The sequence below is a fragment of the Xenopus laevis genome, chromosome 9_10L (genome assembly GCF_017654675.1).
Source record: "Xenopus laevis strain J_2021 chromosome 9_10L, Xenopus_laevis_v10.1, whole genome shotgun sequence".
Classification (NCBI taxonomy): domain Eukaryota; kingdom Metazoa; phylum Chordata; class Amphibia; order Anura; family Pipidae; genus Xenopus; species Xenopus laevis.
This window is the reverse complement of record NC_054387.1, coordinates 118,080,986-118,100,323: the sequence shown is the minus strand read 5'-3', so window position 1 is coordinate 118,100,323 and position 19,338 is coordinate 118,080,986. Positions and strand designations below refer to the sequence as shown.

General features: G+C 43.3%; 1 protein-coding gene across 5 annotated transcripts in view; it reads left to right on the top strand.

The window, feature by feature from the left end:
- Positions 1 to 19,338, top strand: part of hexdl.L (hexosaminidase D like L homeolog) — a 39,430-nt gene continuing 20,092 nt past the window's right edge. Inside the window, exons 1-3 of one of the 5 annotated variants that reach the window (XM_041577376.1) lie at positions 1 to 131; positions 17,722 to 17,812; positions 18,343 to 18,616. In XM_041577376.1, the coding sequence (XP_041433310.1) occupies positions 17,724 to 17,812; positions 18,343 to 18,616 (363 nt within the window). In that variant the 5' untranslated portion in view covers positions 1 to 131; positions 17,722 to 17,723. Of the gene's footprint in view, positions 132 to 9,780; positions 9,947 to 17,721; positions 17,813 to 18,342; positions 18,617 to 19,338 lie in introns of those variants that run through there. The other 4 variants (XM_041577375.1, XM_041577374.1, XM_041577377.1 and 1 more) reach the window with 4 other exon arrangements.

Below are 19,338 nucleotides of genomic sequence, written 5' to 3'. Positions count from 1 at the left end.
GCAGGGGGGCGGGTACCTGTCAGACGGGAAGTAGTTGGAGTGAGGAGAGCTTGGAAGCGTCGCGTTGTTATGGAGACGGGGAGTGCGTGTGTCAGTGAGGTCGGCTCTGTGGATATGCGAGTAGTAGAGAGGTGAGTGCTCTTTATACTTTACTTCCTGTTCCTGGTTTTCACTTTGCACCTGGGCATTATGTGCGTAGGAACTTGCCACTCGGGAGACTAGAGGAAAGACCAATAGATAAGCGAATAGACGAGCGTGAATGTGGCCGGGGCTTTACAGCAGGTCATTACATGCAAATATGGCTGCCGTATAAAATGTTACATTATTACAGTTACTTCTAATTGGAGCCATCTGTAAGGGGGCGTGTCCCTGCCCAGTGCCCACATACTACCCAGGAACCCAGAAAGATCAAGTGTTTTAAAGGGGGTAGTTCCCCTTTAATTTAACTTTTAGTATGTTATGCTATGTTTTAATTATTTGCGTTCTTTTTCTGACTCTTTCCAGCTTTCACACGGCGGTCACTGACCCCATCTAAAAACAAATACTCTGTAAGGCGACACGAACTGTAATTGACACTTTTTATGACACCTCTTTCTATTCAGGCCTCTCCTGTTCGTATTCCAGTCTCTCATTCAAATCAATGAATGGTTGCTAGGTTGCAAACTGGAGAGCTGCTGAATAAAAAGCTAATTAATGAAAGAAAAATGAAAACCAATCGCAACTCTTCTCAGAATATCACTCTCTACATCATACTAAAAGTTAACTCAAAGGCGCACAATCCCATTAAAGGAAAACGTTACCCCCAAATGAATATTTAAGCAACAGATAGTTTATATCAAATTAAGTGGCATATTAAAGAATCTTACCAAACTGGAATATATATTTAAGTAGATATTGCCCTTTTACATCTCTTGCCTTGAACCACCATTGTGTGATGGTCTGTGTGCTGCCTCAGAGATCACCTGACCAGAAATACTTCAACTCTAACTGTAACAGGAAGAAGTGTGGAAGCAAAAGACACAACTGTCTGTTAATTGGCTCATGTGACCTAAAATGTATGGTTTGTTTGTGTGCACAGTGAATCATATGATCCCAGGAGGCGGTCCTTGTTTTTTAAAATGGCAATTTTCTATTTAGGATTACCCAATGGCACATGCTAATAAATAAGTATATTAATATGAGAATGGTTTATTTACATGAAGCAGGGTGTGATAACTCACCCTGGTGGTCTAGTGGAAGGAGGTCTGCAGGGACGCCTGCAGCCTCCTCGATGTGGACACCCACAACGCTGCTGCTCCTCTGGGCCGCAAAACGGTAATAGCTAGGCTGCGCGCGGTGCGCCGCTTCCTGGTTTGTTTGTGCATGCACGCTGGCGTATGAAAGTATTTAAAGCCACAAAGCATTTCTGCACATTGCCCATTATAGGATCTTGTTCCTGGTGCTTCTATGCTTTAGAGCTTCTGATTAATCTGTATTTGATTCCTGTTGTGACCCCTACCTGGCTTTTGACTATTCTGACCTCTGGATCCTGACCCTTGCCTGAATACCAACTACCTCTTCTGATTCACCCCTCTGATTGACTTCCTGGTTTGACCCTTGCCTGCCTACTACGTTTATTCTCTGCCTGCCCTGACCCGGCCTGATCTGACTACTCTATTGCCTAACGTCTTGTACCACGACCTTCTGCCCAAAGACTTTACCTACAGTTGTGCCCCTTCGCTTGTTTAGAACCTTTCGCCTTGCACCTCTCGTTTTAAGACCTGGCGGCATCTGAGTAGCTGAGGGCTCCTCCCGAGGCCAAAGGCGGCTGCTACAGGCAGAAACACGAGCCGAGACCAGGGTGCTTGGCATTGGTTCTAGATTCAGGGTGCCAACCGTTACACAGGGTTTTACATATGAGCTGTTTTATGCAATATCTTTTTATAGAGACCTACATTGTTCAGTGGGTATAGTTTTCCTTTAAACCAGCACAACCCACCAGCATGGGCCAAATCCACCAGGCCGTGGACCCCTTACAGCGGTAATCTTGGCTTTTGTAACTGCTCATCAATTTATCTGCTTCACACAAGACCTGCTTTTCATATGTGTTTTCATAGCACAGTCAATCAGAACAGTCTAAAAATGTGTCAGCACAATAGGTGGTCATTGAAAGAGCAACATGATGAACATACAGTAGAACCCCCATTTTGCGTTTTTCAGGGGACCAGAATAAAATGGTGTAAAATCCAGGAAACTGTTTAATCAGGGAAATGTATTATGCATAATATATAAGGGCGACCACAAAACAACAATGTTAAATAAGGGAAAACTTAAAATCAGGGGATGAAAAATTGAGGTTCCACTATTTAGAAACTAATCAAGCAGGAGGATTGGATAAGCAATATGCAACATTGGAAATGAATAGCAGCAGGCGGGGATGGATGGGCATCCTAACAAACATTGTCTCAGCCTGGACTAGACCATGCCAAAGGTTGAGAATGGGCTTTGGAATTGCTAGGCCCCTCCTGATGACACCAGAGATGACTTCAATGGGGGCAGGTGGCTTAGGCTGGGAAAAGACAGGTTGTTTAATCTCCCTGTACATAGAATTGTGTCCCAAAAACACAGGTAAACTGCACCAATGTACACTGAGGAGAATCTCCCTGCTCATATGCTGTGGAGGGGAGTTGCACCTGGCCCTAACCCACCTCAGGTGTGCCATCAGTAATCATGGGGCTCCATAATACTAAGTTAGCATGGCCTTCCCTTTGGGGACCCCCCCCATGTGCCCCCCAACCCTCAGCAGTGGCCCCTGCCTACAGTCCCCACTAGCTCTACCCCCTTTTTGATCCACAACTTTTACTGTAGCATCTCTTGAGCCCCCCCATGCCATTGGCACTATCATTGGAGTAACCCCTCTACCCAGGGGCATAACTACAAAGGAAGCAGACCCTTAGATAGCAGGGGGCCCAGGTTTGTAGAGGGCCCTGTGAGGTCCTAATTAGTGAATAATCTGAATATTTCTTAATAGACTATGTCAACTAACCAATGTTATGGGGCCCTTAATTTAATTTGCTGTTGGACCAAGGAACATCTAGTTATACCACTGTCTGAGGACCTATACACTCACTTTTTCAACCTGTCCAGACTCTAAGGCTTGAGGTTGGAAAGGGTCTTTGGAACCTGCACCAAACGGCTGCCTCCAATGACATCTCTGGTGGCTTAGTCCCGGAGGAGGCAGGAGAAATAGTGGAGTGGGGCCTTGTAACTAGTTTTTCCTGCAACCTGTCCCTGTACCTAAGTTTTCAGCAAGAACCAGCTTGCCACGTCCTATACCAGTGCAGTCTGCGTAAAAAACCCGCCCTCCCTCAACCTGCGCCCGACTTCCGGGTTCCTTTTATAGTCCCACGCGACCTGCCCCGCAGATGACATCACAAAAGGGTCGGGGCGAGCAGGAGTGCGTTTATAAAAGCGGAAGTCAGAAGCCGGCAGTGTAAGGTTTCAAATGGGGGTGTAGGGTTGCCACCTTTCCATACGGCTGAGACCGGGGCAGGGCCATGACATAAGTGGGAGCGGTTGTGCCATCAGGGGGCGGGGCTATGACACAGCAATTGGACGATTGCTGTGTCAATCAAGGGAATCCTGCCCAGTTTTCCTTATTTGGAAAATCAGCCAGGGAGTTTTGACCTCGGGCAGCCCTTCAAAATACCAGGCTGTCCGGGTCAAAACCGGACAGGTGGCAACCCTATGGGGGTACGAGGCCGGTCCGAACCCGTCCGACCTGTGTGTATCGGGCCGGCACGCACATCATTAGTCTGTGTGTAATTTGTGGATTCTCTTGTATTCATCATATTCAGCGGGACTCCCAGACCATAATGCTGCCATTCAAATGTCTATTACAGTTAGGGATGCACCGAATCTACTATTTGGGATTCGACCGATTTCCCGAATCCTTCATGAAAGATTGGACTGAATTAAATCCTAATTTGCATATGCAAATTAGGGATGGGAAGGGGAAAAAGAGGAAAAAAAATTTTGTGACAAAAAGTTATGGGATTACCCTACCCCTAATTACAATAAATGATCTAAACTTTCTTAGCATTCACAGATGGGGGTTCCTGTGTCCAAGCCCCCATTGTACATATAAGGGAGACATTATGAGGCCCAGCTTGTGGATCATTATGCAGACAACAATCAATATGATTAAAGCCCCCAATGTACAATTTGTGCTTTGTGCCCCCAGGCCTGTGCACAGCTAGATGATAAATATATAAGGTGCAAACCGTGCAAACCTTGCCCTGCCCTGAGTGAAAACACAGAGAATACCACACATCTAAACAAATGCATTGCCCTATCATGCTCCTACTGGATCTATGCCTCTTAAAGTGGCCATGGCCCGACCCTAGAGATTCCATAAGAGGGAGTGTTGTTTCCGCTACGTTTGTGCATTCATGTGTGTGTTTTTTTGTGAAGCAAATGTGTCCTGTGCAGGTGTTGTGCCGTGTATGAGTCTCAAGGGCAGGAACAGGTTTCAAGTGAAGCAGTTGTTGATTCTGGCAGTTGCACTATGTCACACAACAGGTTTGGTCTCTCTGTCATATAATTTTATGGAGCTGCAGGGATGAGTCGAACAGGACAATAATCGTTTATAGAAATGGACCAGAGCTCAAAACAGCTTATAGAGGATAGACCAGGAGTCCCCAAAACCGGGCCGCGGACAGTCCTGAACTGGGACCGCAAAATTAATCTGGTGTGCCCGAATTGGACGCCGGTGAACAGAATTGGACGCCGACCCCCCACCCGACCCCTAATTCTACACCAGTCCCCAGACCAAAAAAGGTTGGGGACCCCTGGGATAGCAACAAAGAAAAGTGCCTAATATAATGTAGTAGTTTCAAACCTTAAAGATGTGGTTCACCTTTTAGTTAACATTTAGTATGTTATATAATGGCTGCTTCTAAGCAACTAAGAACTGATCTTAATTTTTTTATTTTTTTTTATAGTTTTTAGAATTATTTGCCTTTTTCTTCTAACGCTTTACAACTTCCAAATGGGGGTCACTGACCCCCATCTAAAAAACAAATGTTCTGTAAGGCTACAAATACATTATTATTGCTACTTTTTAGTACTCCTCTTTCTATTCAGGCATCTCCTAGTCATATTCCAGTCTCTTATCAAATCAATGCATGGTTGCTAAGGTCATTTGGACCATAGCAACCAGATTGCTGAAACTGCAAACTGGATAGCTGCTGAATAAAAAGCTAAATAGCTCAAAAGCCATAAATAATAAAAAATGAAAACCAATTGCAAATTGATTCAGAATATCTATTCTCTACAAACCCAAAAGGTGAAAGAAAAAGAGCACTTTCCTTGTAGAATGTAAGTGAAAACCAATTGAAAAGTTGCTTAGAATTCGCCATTCTGTGACATACTAAATGTTACCTTAAAGGTGAACCACCGTTTAAGGTTTGAAACTACTACACTATATTAGGCACTTTTCTTTGTTGTTTACCCTCAAGCTGTTTTGAGCCATTTCAATAAACTGGTTTGACTGTTGCATCCGAAGGAGAACGGATATTGGGAACCGGCTGAGGAAGTGGACGACAGAACTCCTAGATATTTACTACGTTTGAACGAGCAGGACAGGAATGACTGCCAATAACCAATGTATGTGATACTGTCAGGATTGTTTTTAGTGACTGTCCCTAGGCCATATGTCTTGTGTGGCCCTCCAGCACAGCACCGTTATGCACAGGGGGTAGTAAAGCATACCTCCCAACATTTTGGAAATAAAAAGAGGGACAAAAAAGTTGACATTTTTTGACCACGTCTAATTACCATGTGCATTTTGCAAAATTTGGCAGGTTCTGAAAATTTGAACATATTTCTGTGTTTTTTTTTCCAGTTATTACAGTTTTGCTAATGAAGGTGAATTGCCCTTTAAAGCAGAAGTCAATCTGTACGGGGAAAAAACCCTTCCCCCTCCCCTGTGTAGGCCCCCTCCCTCCTCCCCCCCGGCCTACCTGCCCCCCGGCAAATGCCCCTAACTTGTTACTCACCCCTCGGTGCATTTCCTCTGCTGCGGAGTTCATGGGCGCCATCTTCTCCCCAGTGCTCTTATTCCTGCTTTGCTTGGCGTTTTTTGGCACTTGCGCAGTACAAGGCATTTACCGGTAAGGATCTTCTGCGCAAGTCACGAAGTTTCCGAAAAAAAGATCGAAAACTTTGTGACTTTCGGGCTCATGCGCAGTTGGAGGCATTTGCCGGTACGGAGATACTGCGCATTCGCCCAAAAGCCACAGATTACACAATCTTTTTTTCGGAAACTTTGTGACTTTCGGCATATGCGCAGAAGATCCTTACCGGTAAATGCCTCGTACTGCGTATGCGCCAAAAAACGCTGAGCAAAGCAGGAAGAAAAGCGCTCGGGAGAAGATGGCATCCATGAACTCCTGCACCAAGGGGAGAGAAACAAGTTAGGGGCATTTGCCCGTGGGGGCAGGTAGGCTGGGGGCCTACACAGGGAGGGTTTTTTTCCCTGTAGAGGTTGACTTCTCCTTTAAGCCGTGAGTCTAACTTCTCCCAAGGGACCTGTTATCTTATATTGTTACAATTACTTGTTTTTACTTGTTTGCTTATGTCAAAATTATTACAAAAGTATCTTATCTGCTGCTGTGGCTGTTCTGGGCTCTCTGTCAAGAGCCAATTAAGCCATTGTTTCTTTTTCTGGCTGTTCAATGCAGAGAAAATCTGAACTTTCCAGTACAAACGAGGGACTGCCGGTTGAGCTGTCAAAAGTGGGACTGTCCCTCTGAAAACGGTCAGTTGGGAGGTATGGTAAAAAAGCGACAGTTGCTTTCCACTGTATTGGGAAGGGACTGTTAGTGTGTGTGCAGTAATTACCACATGGGGGGTATTTTGTATAGTGAGGATCAATATAATAAGGCAGTGTCAGAGGCTTGCAGCAGGGATGTCAATGGTTTACAGTACTGGCAATATTCACTAGTTTTGTTGACTTGAGTGTAAAATGCGTGACAGTATTGCCTGGAGTTCAATGATTAACTACCACTTGGGATTCATCCAGGAAGTAGTTGTGCAGTGACGCACATTAACCCTTTCTAGTAAATCTGGCGGGAGGTAAGGGCACTCTCTGGGTATGGCTGATTGGCAGCTTTAAAGCTAAAATATGGAGGCTGTTTTAGTTTTTTTTTTTAGCCATGATATCATGCAAATTGCCCACACATGGGTGCAGGCTGACTTTCTCATGATCTCACCAAGCATTATTCTTCTAATTCTGTCTCTTTCTGACCTGTAACTAAAAATGCTATATTTTTTTGGGGAGAGGAGGGTTCCATTGGCAACCCAAAAACAGGGATTGTGACATCACCATTTAGTTTTAAGTACAGGTACTGGACCTGTTATCCAGAATGCCCGGGACCTGGGGTTTTCCAGATAACAGATATTTCTGTTAGGGATGCACCGAATCCAGGATTCAGTTCAGGATTCGGCCGAATCCTTCTGCCCAGCCGAACCGTATCGGAATTCTAATTTGCATATGCAAAATAGGGGCGGGGAGGGCAATCACATATGCAAATTATGATTCAGTTGTCTATTCGGTATTCAGCCAAATCTTTCGAGACGCATTCGGGGGTTCGGCCGAATCCAAAATAGTGGATAACGGTGCATCCCTAATTTCTGTAATTTGGATTTTCATACCTTAAATCTGCTAGAAAAATATTGTAAACATGAAATAAAGCCAATAGGCTGGTTTTGCCTCCAATAAAGATTAATTATATCTTAGTTTGGATACAAGGTACAAGGTACTGTTTTATTATTACAGAGAAAAAAAAATGTGGATTATTTGGATAAAATGGAGTCCATGGGAGACAGCCTTTCCGTAATTCTGAGCTTTCTGGATAACGGGTTTCTGGATAGCGGATCCCATACCTATTTATTTCTACCAGTCACCTTCCGGCTTTCTAATGGGCACCTGGTTGCTAGGGTAATTACTCTAGCAACCAAATAGCTGTTCAAATTCCAAGCCTTCACAGCGGCACCACAAGAGAACAGACAATTGTGCAATGGTTGTTTCTATTGTGCAGACAGCATGGAAATATTATTGGCAACCCTGCAGAAAAAATGCATTGTTTTCTCTCTCAGTGGCGTTACTAAATGTTGCCAGGCGTGACTGGAATTAGGGATTGGGGGGTGGAATAAAAGAAAGGAGGGGGTGAGCGCCAGGGTGGGGTACTTAGAGACAGTATTCCATTGTACCTCTGCAACAGGAGGGAGTATGGCAGCTTCCACATACCTGTGCCAATATATAAGTTCCGATGGGCAGCATAGCAAACAGTGTATTGAAGTTTTCATGGACAATTTGGAAATTTACAAGTAGAGAATATTCTTCTGTAAATCCCCCAAATTCTCCAAAATGACATGCCAAAGGCTTTATGCTAATTAAGTGGCCATTTTTGCATCTGAGCTCCCGGCTAACTAGGTAGAGCTGAAGGCCCTAGTTACAGTCTATAAAACTAGTATATACATGCATGGGTACATGTTTATTACCTTTTTTTTTATCTCTGGATTTACCTGTTTCATTAAAGGGGAACCATCGCGAAAATGAAAATTTAATGTAAGCTTCCTCATACTGAAGCAAGAAACTTTCTAAATACAATCAATTAAAAATGCTGCATTGTTTCTGAAATAATCAAGTTCATCACGGTTCATCAAGTCCTGCACGGAAACAATATTTTAAACCCGAACCCGCAACCCACATACTTACCTGCTTGGACTCGCTACCCCACCCGCAAGTAGCTTATCCGCAACCCTATCCGCGACCTGCTGACCATGAAGAAACTGCAAGTGCTGTCATTGTAAACCGGAAGTGACATCATTAGAAGTAGGCGTGATCAGAAAAAAGGGAGTAAAACAGGAAGTGCTGTTATTGTAAACCAGAAATTACATCATTAGAAGTAGGCGTGATCAGAAAAAAGGGGTAAAACTCGCTATTGAGAAGACACGACCCGCAAACCCAGAGAACCAACGATCCACATCTATACCCGCTCCCGAAACTTCATCCTGCAACCCGCAGGGTACCGCAGGCTTTTGCAGGTAACCCGCGGGTACCTGACCCACTGCAGGACTCTACTCTCAGCATCTGTTTCTCTTCATTCTGTCTTCATGCAGCAGTTGGGTGTCAGATGAATGATCCAATATATCTTATAGGGGGGCTTCCTTTCCTAGCAAATGTATTGGAGCTCACCCAAATAACTGATTCCAGTCCAAGCAAAATCTAACAAAATAACTGCCTTTTGCACAAATCCTGCAAGTAGAGAGACATGATATCTGGTGATTTTAATAGAGTGAGCTCTAATACATCTTCTAGGCAAAACGAGCCTCCCTATAAGATATATTGGATCATTCATCTGAGACCCAACTCCTGAATGAAGACAGAATGAAGAGAAACAGACGCTGAGAGAGGAATAGTGATGAAAAACTTGATTATTTCAGAAACAATGCAGAATTTTTAATTGATTGTATTTAAAAAGGTTCTTATTTCAGTATGCTGAAGCTTATATGACATCTTTCATTTTCGTGATAGTTCCCCTTTAAAGGGAAACTGCTTTCACAATAGCACTTGCAAATACACACAGCTTTAATCCCAATGAAAATATGTCATAAATGTATATTAGAAAGTTGGCTAGGGTGGAGTTAACCTTTAAGCCCTGATGATTCCCCGCGCATTGTAAGTAACCGTAGCACACGGGAGTGACTTGGGCACATTTTAGTGAAAGCAGGAAATTCTAGTTGTTCGTGTATTTGCTCCTTGCACTTCCTGCTGTGCGACTATTATCAGTGCTCTCAGCCAGGGACGGACACCGACAGGGGACACTTCAGTCAAGGAGTGGGGGATCCGCAGCCGCTCAGCACCCTCTCCCTGTCTCCCATTACATGGAAGGACGCCAAGGTATGTGATTGATGGAAATTCTGAACAATGACACTGAATGAGCTTCCTATAAATGGGAATCCATTGGCTACTGTCAGAAAGATACAGTAATTCTGCTTTCAACTCAATCCTTGTCCCATCACAGGGGTTTAACAAGGAGTTCTGGGGCAGTTGTAGAGAGAGAGGGGGTCCCACTCCTGCCAGGTGCATCATTGTTGCTGGTTCTTATCATTTCCATTTATATTGCTATCAGTGGAGCAACTAGATATTACTGGCCCCCACAGCAAATTATTTTTCAGGCCCCGAAAATGTCTAGAGGCTGTTTTAACAATATTTATTGAAATGATACATGAATTAGGGCCTTATGGGGCCCCTATACCTCCGGGGCCCCCCTGCAGCCGCAAGGTCTGCTTCCTCTATAGTTACGCCCCTGATTGCTATCCAGGTACATATGTGCTGTTTAGAAAACTACTTACTCAGTGAGCGCTGCCGTCCTAGGTTCGATTCCTGCCATTAGAGGACGTTATAGACAAATAGCAGGGGACCTTTTTACCCATAAAGAGGATCACTGTACCAGAGGCCTCCCCTTTAGACTAGAAGAAAAGAACTTTCATTTGAAGCAACGTAGGGGGTTCTTCACAGTCAGGACAGTGAGGTTGTGGAATGCACTGCCGGGTGATGTTGTGATGCTGATTCAGTTATTGACTATAAGAATGACTTGGATGATTTCTTGGACAGACATAATATTAAAGGCTATTGTGATACTAAACTCTATAGTTAGTATAGGTATGGGTATATAGAATTTAATTAAAAGTAGAGAGGGGTGTATGTATGGATGCTGGGTTTTCATTTGGAGGGGTTGAACTTGATGGACTTTGTCTTTTTTTCAACCCAATTTAACTATGTAACTAAAGCTGGGCATAGATGTTGAGATTTTTAAAAGATCCAATCCTCATCGTGAGACCACGATTTTCTCTGAACGATCGTAAGAATTTACCATCAACTAAAAAGACCAATTTGGCAGGAAAACAAAGGGGAGCTGCCTGCTTGGCCCTGCAAACATAGATAGATTGCACTGGGACCGACAAAGATTTTTTGACCTGGCCAATCAATTTCCTGACAGATGTCGGCCGAAAAATCGTAAGATGTACGATCGTTCGAATCCCACTAACCGCACGATAATTTCAAAGGATCGGTCGGGCTTCCCTAAAATCGGTCGTTCGGCAAGAAGAATCGTCTATGGGGAGCTTTACTATGTAAAGTTCACTATCTGCAGTGACATACCCCCCACCCCCAACATTTGGAAAATAGAAAGGGACAAAAAGATTTGCCTCGCATCAGCCACACCCATTTTATGGCCACATCCCCCTAAATACCACATCTGTTTTCCAAAATTTGGCTGGCGATGGGAAGCTTGAACACTAGGGGTTTTAGGGTCAGGTTTTATGTGTTATTACATTTTTGCTCATGAAGGTGCATTGTACCCCTTTAAATTAACTTTTAGTATGATGTAGAGAGTGAAATTCTGAGATAATTTGCAATTGATTTTCATTTTTTCTTTGGTTTGTTAGTTATTTAGGTTTTTATTCAGCAGCTCTCCAGTTTGTAATTTCAGCAATCTGGTTGCTAGGGTCCAAATCACCCTAGCAACCATGCATTGATTTGAATAAGAGACTGAAATATTAATAGGAGAGGCCTGAATAGAAAGATGAATAATAAAAAGTTGCAATAGCAATAAATGTGTAGCCTTACAGAGTATTTGTTTTTTAGTTGGGATCAGTGGCCTCCATTTGAAAGCTGTAAAGAGTCAGAAGAAGAAGGCAAATAAAACAAAATCTATAAAAAAAAATAATAATGAAGACCAATTAAAAAGTTGCTTAGAATTAGCAACTCTATAACATGCTAAAAAGTTAACTTAAAAGTTAACTTGATGGTGAACCACCCCTTTAAGCTGCAAGTCATAGTTTCTCAAGAGACCCGCTTATCTTAAATAGTTGTAATTGTATCTTTACAGCTGCCACATATTCTAGGCTCTCTGCAAAAAAGCCTAATTTAAAGGGGTTGTTTTCAGATAGATCACCAGAAATAACGACTTTTTCCAATGACTTTCTATTTTCTAGGTGTCACCGTTTTTCTAATATTGAAGTGTAAAAGTGTCATTTTTCACCTTCTGAAGCAGCCCGGGGGGGGGGGGGTCGCCGACCCTGTAAACTGTTTTAAATAGATACATTTGGTAAATGTTGTAAAATTGTAACAGTTCAGAATCTGCTCCTGAATGACTGAGCTGCCAGACTGAAACACCAGAGACAGGGACATTCAACTTTAAACTTAGATTTTGTAAAAAATAAATAATGGAAAGTCATTGAAAAAAGTCTGATTTTAAGTTCCCTGCATTATACGCTGTTTTTTGTGGTCCCACTTATTTTTAATGCTTTTCCCTGATTTTGCATAACTTTCAAATCAACGTGTGGTTGCTACAGTAATTTGGACCTCAGCAACCAGCTTGCTGAAACTGCAAACTGCAGAGCTGCTAAATAAAAAGCTAAATAACTCAAAAACCACCAAAAATAAAAAATGAAAACCAATTGCAAATTCTTTCCGAATATCACTCTCTACATCTTACTAAACCTTAACTGAACAACCTCTTAAATCTTGCATTATGAGGAGGTGTGTCAACCCACCCTATTTTTTTAGGGAGTTACCAGATTTTGGGCTCTGTCCCCCCGTTTCCTGTCACTTTTAAGCATTCCCCCGATTTCTGATGATTTTCCACAATTCCGACGATTTGAGGCGAAAAATCAGGTGTACGCACATGCAGAACATTTCAGTGACATCAGCGGAACGATGTGTGCACGGAATCTTTGGCTTCAGGAAAGGTTCTGCGCATGCATGTGACATCATATCCCCTGACTTCACTTCCGGGTCTCCTGAAATTTCGGCAGGGCACAGGCTGCAGTGGTTTCTAAGCAGCCATCTGAATTGATAAGCCATCTGCAGTTTTAATGAGGCAATATTTAAAGTTAATGTTCGGACCTTCAGCTGTTGCAGAACTGCAGCTCCCAGAATGCTCCCTTCTCAGAGCTGTGGTTGTGTATCAGAAGTGTTCTTTACGGGTGCCAGCAATGTGGGAGGTACTTCCAAGAAACAGTGCATCCTGGGTAAAAAAGTGGCACATTTTTGCCAATATTTTATAAACCTCTCTTAATTAGACCGTGCTGTAAAAAGCACTTGTGAGTAGCTGCCAACACCTGGCACACGGAAGTCTGCATGCTAATTATGTACTATATATCTATATATATATATATATATATATCTATATATCTATATATAAAACAAAGGGAGTGGAGTGCACAACCATAAGAGAAACTGGATACCTGGGTGCTAGTCCGTAACATATAGATCCATACTGCAAATATTGACAGCACTCCAAGGAAATTCACGACAAGTCGACCCTTAAGAACTGTGAATAAGGAATGCCTCTGATCGTTGCTGGTGGGTGATTACTGGCAGCGTGTAGTATCGAGTTCCTGTCTGTGGGTTTCCTGAAAAGTCTGGTTTCGATCTTTATGTCAACAAGGTAAATGTTCAAATCCAAGAAATCAATGTTGGCCCAATAATGATTGAGGGTCAGTTTGATCGGTGTGTCCAAATCGTTAAGATACTGGTGAAAGGTAAGCAGTGCTGGCTCAGTGTCGGTCCATATGAAGAAAAGATCATCTATATAGCGAAAGTAGGTGAGAATAGAGTGTCCCACAAGTGGGTCTATGTGTGCAGCTTCAAATTCCAACATGAAGAGATTGGCGTATGAAGGGGCAAGGGCACTGCCCATTGCTGTCCCGGCTGTCTGCAAATAATAAGATTTCTCGAATCTAAAGAAGTTCCTCGTCAGGGTAAGTTCCAGTAAATGGAGCAAAAATTCAATGGGTAATTCTCCAGGCGGTGAGGATATTAGGGCTCTCTTACAGGCATGTATGCCTTGTTCATGGGGTATAACGGTGTACAGGCTTTTCACATCCATTGTAGCAAGAATACAATTGTTAGGCATACTACCTGAGTCTCCTAATCACGTGACTGGAATCCTGTGTGTAGGAGGGCATATGGTGTACAAGTGGTTGTAGGAAGTGGTCAACGAAAGTAGATACTGGTTGGTATAGCGAACCCACTGCTGAGATTATGGGGCGACCCGGTGGGGAGGACAGTGACTTATGTACTTTAGGGAGTGTGTAGATGATCGGTGTACGGGGATAGGCAGTGGTCAAATACCCCTGTGTATTTTGATCGATCCAGCCAGCGTTTCTGGCCAAGAGAAGGACTTCATCTATTTCCCTTTTGAATTTAGCTGTGGGGTCCCCCTGTAGCAGTGTGTATGTACTCTGGTCTGCCAGTTGGCCCAATATTTCTTCCTTGTAATATGCATAATCTAATAGGGCTATGGCCCCACCCTTGTCTGCAGGTCTTATAACTAAAGAGTCATCTGATTTTAGTGTCTTTATGGCCAATCGCTCAGCAGAGTTGAGGTTGTTATGTGTAATCAGGTTGGCTGTCGTATTTTTAATTTCGCTATTAAGAATAGTTCCAAAGGTTCTAATGGAAGCAGGAGTATTGATGGGTTCAAAGGTGCTCTTGTTTTTAAACTTGGATGTACTGGTGTCTACAGAGTCCTTAAAATACTCTCTCAATTTCAGTTTCCTCTGGAATCTTTATGCATCAATTAGTAGGTCCATAGTGTCAGGGGGGTTACTGGGGACAAAGGATAACCCTTTTGAGAGTAGGGAGATTTCACCTAGTGTTAGTATGTGTTTGCTCAGATTAAATATTACGTTCTCTTGCCCCTGGGGGGTTTCCCTTTTGGGTTTGTGACCCCCCCCCCCGTCTGGTGGTTCCTCTCTTCCTCCTTCTTGTCCTGGCCCCTTCTTGGATCTTGTTTGTACCCCTAAAAAAGACTTTGATATGCTACTGTCAGTTCCAGTGTCGGAACCAGTGGATTGGTCCGAGCTATCTACTGTTAATAGTGATTTGGGTATGCGTTTCCTTCTAGGGAAATGTGCCCTTGGATTGTTAGGTCTCAATCCGAGTAACCACCCGTATACATGTTTGGACTTGTAGTCATCAGAGACCTTTTTCAGCTTATTTTGTTTAAAAACTGTGAGGTCATGTTTGTGTTTGTCAACTGCGGTTTTTAATTTATTCAGCCAGTCTGTAGAGGTATCAGTTTTGAGGGTTTCTAGGTACTGTTCCTCCAGTCGCTCTATGTCACCCCTAGTGGTGGTGAGTTCCTTGCCCACCTGTTCTACGACTAATAGGATAAGGTCAAAGGAGCATCTATTAAGGATCCCACACCATTTTGCACAGAAATCGGGGCTACTACGACCTATTGTGGGAATATTGGACACACGAAATCCCCGTGGAATCCGTCTTTGTCGATGATAGTTTGATAGGTATATTCCATGTAATTGTAAATCTAGTTCCCTTTTCTTCAGATTAATCAGTTCATGGTAAATGTCATTAGATTGTTTTCTTACTGCTACATCCAAGGGTGTCTCAGTAAAAAGTATCCTGTCCGCATCCAATTGTGTGAAGGCAAAGTCTAGATGCGTGTCGATGTCCAGGATAAGATGTGAGGGGTCATCGGCCATGCCTGCTCTGCTTGATGCGGTCTGTAGGTTGGACAGGTCCTTGGTACTTCAACAGTGTGGATGTGGAAAAGGTAGCGTGGCGTCGCCCCAAAGAGATAGAGATCCGGTTCTCCAGAAGACCATGAAGTTCCAGGGTAATTATGGCATCAGAGGCAAGGAGGCCGCAGCGCAGGACGCTCCTTGTATGTTAAAAAAGTGTATAAATATACACGGCTGGGTGCAACTCCAAGAAAAAACCCCACGAGGAGGGTTAGACCATATATAAAACAAAGGGAGTGGAGTGCACAACCATAAGAGAAACTGGATACCTGGGTGCTAGTCCGTAACATATACTGTAGATCCATACTGCAAATATTGACAGCACTCCAAGGAAATTCACGACATATATATATATATATATATATATATATATATATATATATAGATATGTATGTGTACTATATACCTCCCAGCCTTCTGTCACGGGTTGTGTTCTTTGTTGACTACGGTATGCAGGACTGGCCTATGAAAACAAGCACATCTATTGTATGTTAGTGTCCGTTGGCGTAATCTCAACTGCCTTTTATTGTTTGATCCTTGAGAATTACCTGGCACCCTGTAAAAAAAAAAATGGAAACTCCACCCAAAAACTATTTTTGGCCTAATGCAAGAAAATGTGCGTGTAAGCAACTTTCCTCTTTACGTATATTGACGTATTTCCACTGGTTTTATTTGTAAACGTCATTTTGCTCTTGAAAGCAGTATCTGCCTGTCCCTTTTTGTCCTCTTGTTCTACTCGGTGTAGCAGACGTCCGTTCTCCTCTAGCTTTTTTTTATTCTTTTATACATTAGAACCAATATCATTGTAACTTTCTCTCCCGTGAGACCAGTAGGTGCTGAATTGCAATGGAGTTGACTGGTCAAAACATATTCTCGATTGTAGAGTGAATTTAGTTACTGCATGAAATGTTTTATGTTTGCAGTAGAGGTGTTGGATAGTGATATGCGGCCGGCTCCAAAACCAGTTTACCTGCGGGTTGGGCAGGTTCAGGCCGGCTACCGAAAAAAATCTTGGGGTCGCTCCCTGCCTCTGACACTGCCGAATTCCAGCCAGTCAATTTATAGACTCTCACCTGCCCCGCCCCTTCCATGGTGTCACCTTTGGGCTGGGCGCAGGACTATAATGTAATATGTAAACCTGCAGGTTGGGTAGATTTGGGTTGGCCAATAATCGCCAATAATGTGCAGGTGGTAGGCCTTCCTTTTCCCTATTGATGTCTCTTCGGTTAAGTGTGCACTAGGGATGTGCCGATTGCACAGTTTTAAAAGCAATGGCATTGAGCTGGGTTTCAGGGGATTGGACTGGGCAGATTAGGGTTGGCTCTGATCAACACATTGGGCAATAACATGCTGCCCAACACTACGTTGGGCAGCATGTTATTGCCCATTGCCAGTTTAAATATTCGAATTTCGCGGCACATGCGATGACATCATGATGCTGCGGCGTCACTGCAGATGCGCGCAACGGATGCACACACCCAGGTCCTGCGGGCGTACCTACCGGATCACCAGGTACTCTTACAACCACCCAGCCTTTTTCAAACTATTGTGGGCCAGGGGTCCCCAACCTTTTATATGTGTGAGCCACATTCAAATAGAAAGTGTGTTGGGGAGCAACCCAAGCATGAACAAAGTTCTGGGGGTGCCAAATAAGTTCTGTGATTGGCAATTTGGTAGCCCCTATGTGGACTGACATTCTGCTCTGCTCACCTGTACCTGACCATAAAAGATAGAGTAACTCAACTGAGTTAGTGGCCGCCATGCCTAACTGCTTCATTTGAATTTCCACTGCTTTGGAACGAGACGGGGCCTCTGCTTCCTTCCCGCTCGCTGTTCAGCATATGTTATGATAGGACAAGGAACTGTCTGATATCTTCTCCCCAAACTGACAATAAAACTTTCAGAATTTGTAAAGATTTAGCATAGCTGTATTATCATAATTAGTACCCATGTGAGCTCGGGCACTACCGGCATCTAATTTAACAGAAAAAATAATAAAGGGAAAAAATATTACTATTTTAAAACGAGGCTTGTGGAGGGAGTACTTATCTTAATTTTATTTTGGTATGATTTTAACCATGGCATGAACCCTCTCCTAACTGGATATTTTTATCTCCATAGTGATGGCTCCAAGGAACAAGATTCCTCTGCTTCGTATAGGAGTTCTGATAATTGTGGGTTTGGCTGTAATCAAGTTTGCATATAAAAGCAGGTATGCACTCATATGGGAGAAATCAGCGGCAAAATGATAAAATTGATCTAATTTGCCCTAGTATGTTGCCAGACAAGCAGATCTGTCTATACATGCCCAGCATTATGTAAATAAATATCTAGTTGGCTGCTGAGGGTTATCGGGCAAAGTTAAACTATGCCAGTGTTTCTGCCCTTTAAAATGAATCCTTTCATAATATCATGTGCTCTATTTTAGTGTGAATTTGCAGGCCTGAAAGAGGTGGGGTTTGCCTGCTGAAAGTAGGAGATTTGGGCAGATTAGGATGTGCCAATCCAGGCAGTGGGTGTATAGTTTACCAGTAATTAGGCAGGGTTTGGAATTGTTTTTGGGGAGTCATGCACTAAAATACCCCTATTAGTGAACTGGTAATGTTTGGTGGTATGGACATGTATTCACTGTAAGCAGAGTGCTACAGAATTCAGCACAAATGCTGCAAGCAGTTGGGATAACTGGATTAAAATGACTTTATATTACTATTTCCTTACTTACCCTTTAATCTCCTTTTGTAGACCTACCCACACCATAGTAGCTTCTCTGAGGATTGAAGAGAAGTCTGCAAAAGAAAGCAAAGACAACTTTTTTTGGGGAAAGGCAGGTGAACCCCAGGAGAATTCGGATAAACGGGAACTTCCTCCCGAGCCGCCAAACGAGATGAACGCTCCGGTGGATGAAAACCTTCCGTTAAAGAAGAAGGGTGTCGCCAAGGATTTCAGCGGCATTCAGTTGAGACTGGTTCACTTGGACCTTAAAGGAGCAGCCCCAAAGGTTTCTTACTTGGAACAGGTGAGAGAAAGCAAAAAGATCAAATCCTGCAGGGAACATTATGTTTCTGCATCCTTAAAGGGGAAGTATACGCCTCTATTAGTGGCTTTCGTTTTTTGGGCCAGTGTAGAGAACCCACAGACCCCTCACCAACTGCATCTCTCCACCACCTCTTTCTCAGCTGTTTGGCATATTTTCCTCCCCAAATGCAAAGCTGTACAGATGACTTGGTAGCTGCCACTTTTTGCCATTTCCATTCCCAGCTTCAACTGTGCACTTAGAGCCCACCTGTTCAGTTGAGACTGGAAGTGATACAGACAATCATGGTGGCTGCCAAAAACACTATCCTGCTCGGAATTTTGGGAGGCAAACCTGGTGCCCCTGCACAGACCCCTAAAGAATAATTGCCATTTTTTTTATTACCCCAGCAATCACATTAAATGATAAGTAAACCTTAAAGATATGTGAATTTAAAATTATTGAGGGTGCTATTCTAAGCCCCTTTGCACTGTACATTCATTTGAATTTTGTTACAACAGCGCCACCTGCTGGTCATTTTTTGACCACAAAGTAGTCAAGGAAGTTGTCAGGAGAAAGAACGCGGCTGCTCTGATGTTCTTCTGCTTAGGAAAGATTTGAGAAAGGTTTCTATTTTTTTTCCTAAGCAGAAGAACATCAGAGCAGCCTCTTTCTTTCTCGTAACAACTTCCTTGACTACTTGGTGGTCAGAAAATGATTCATTC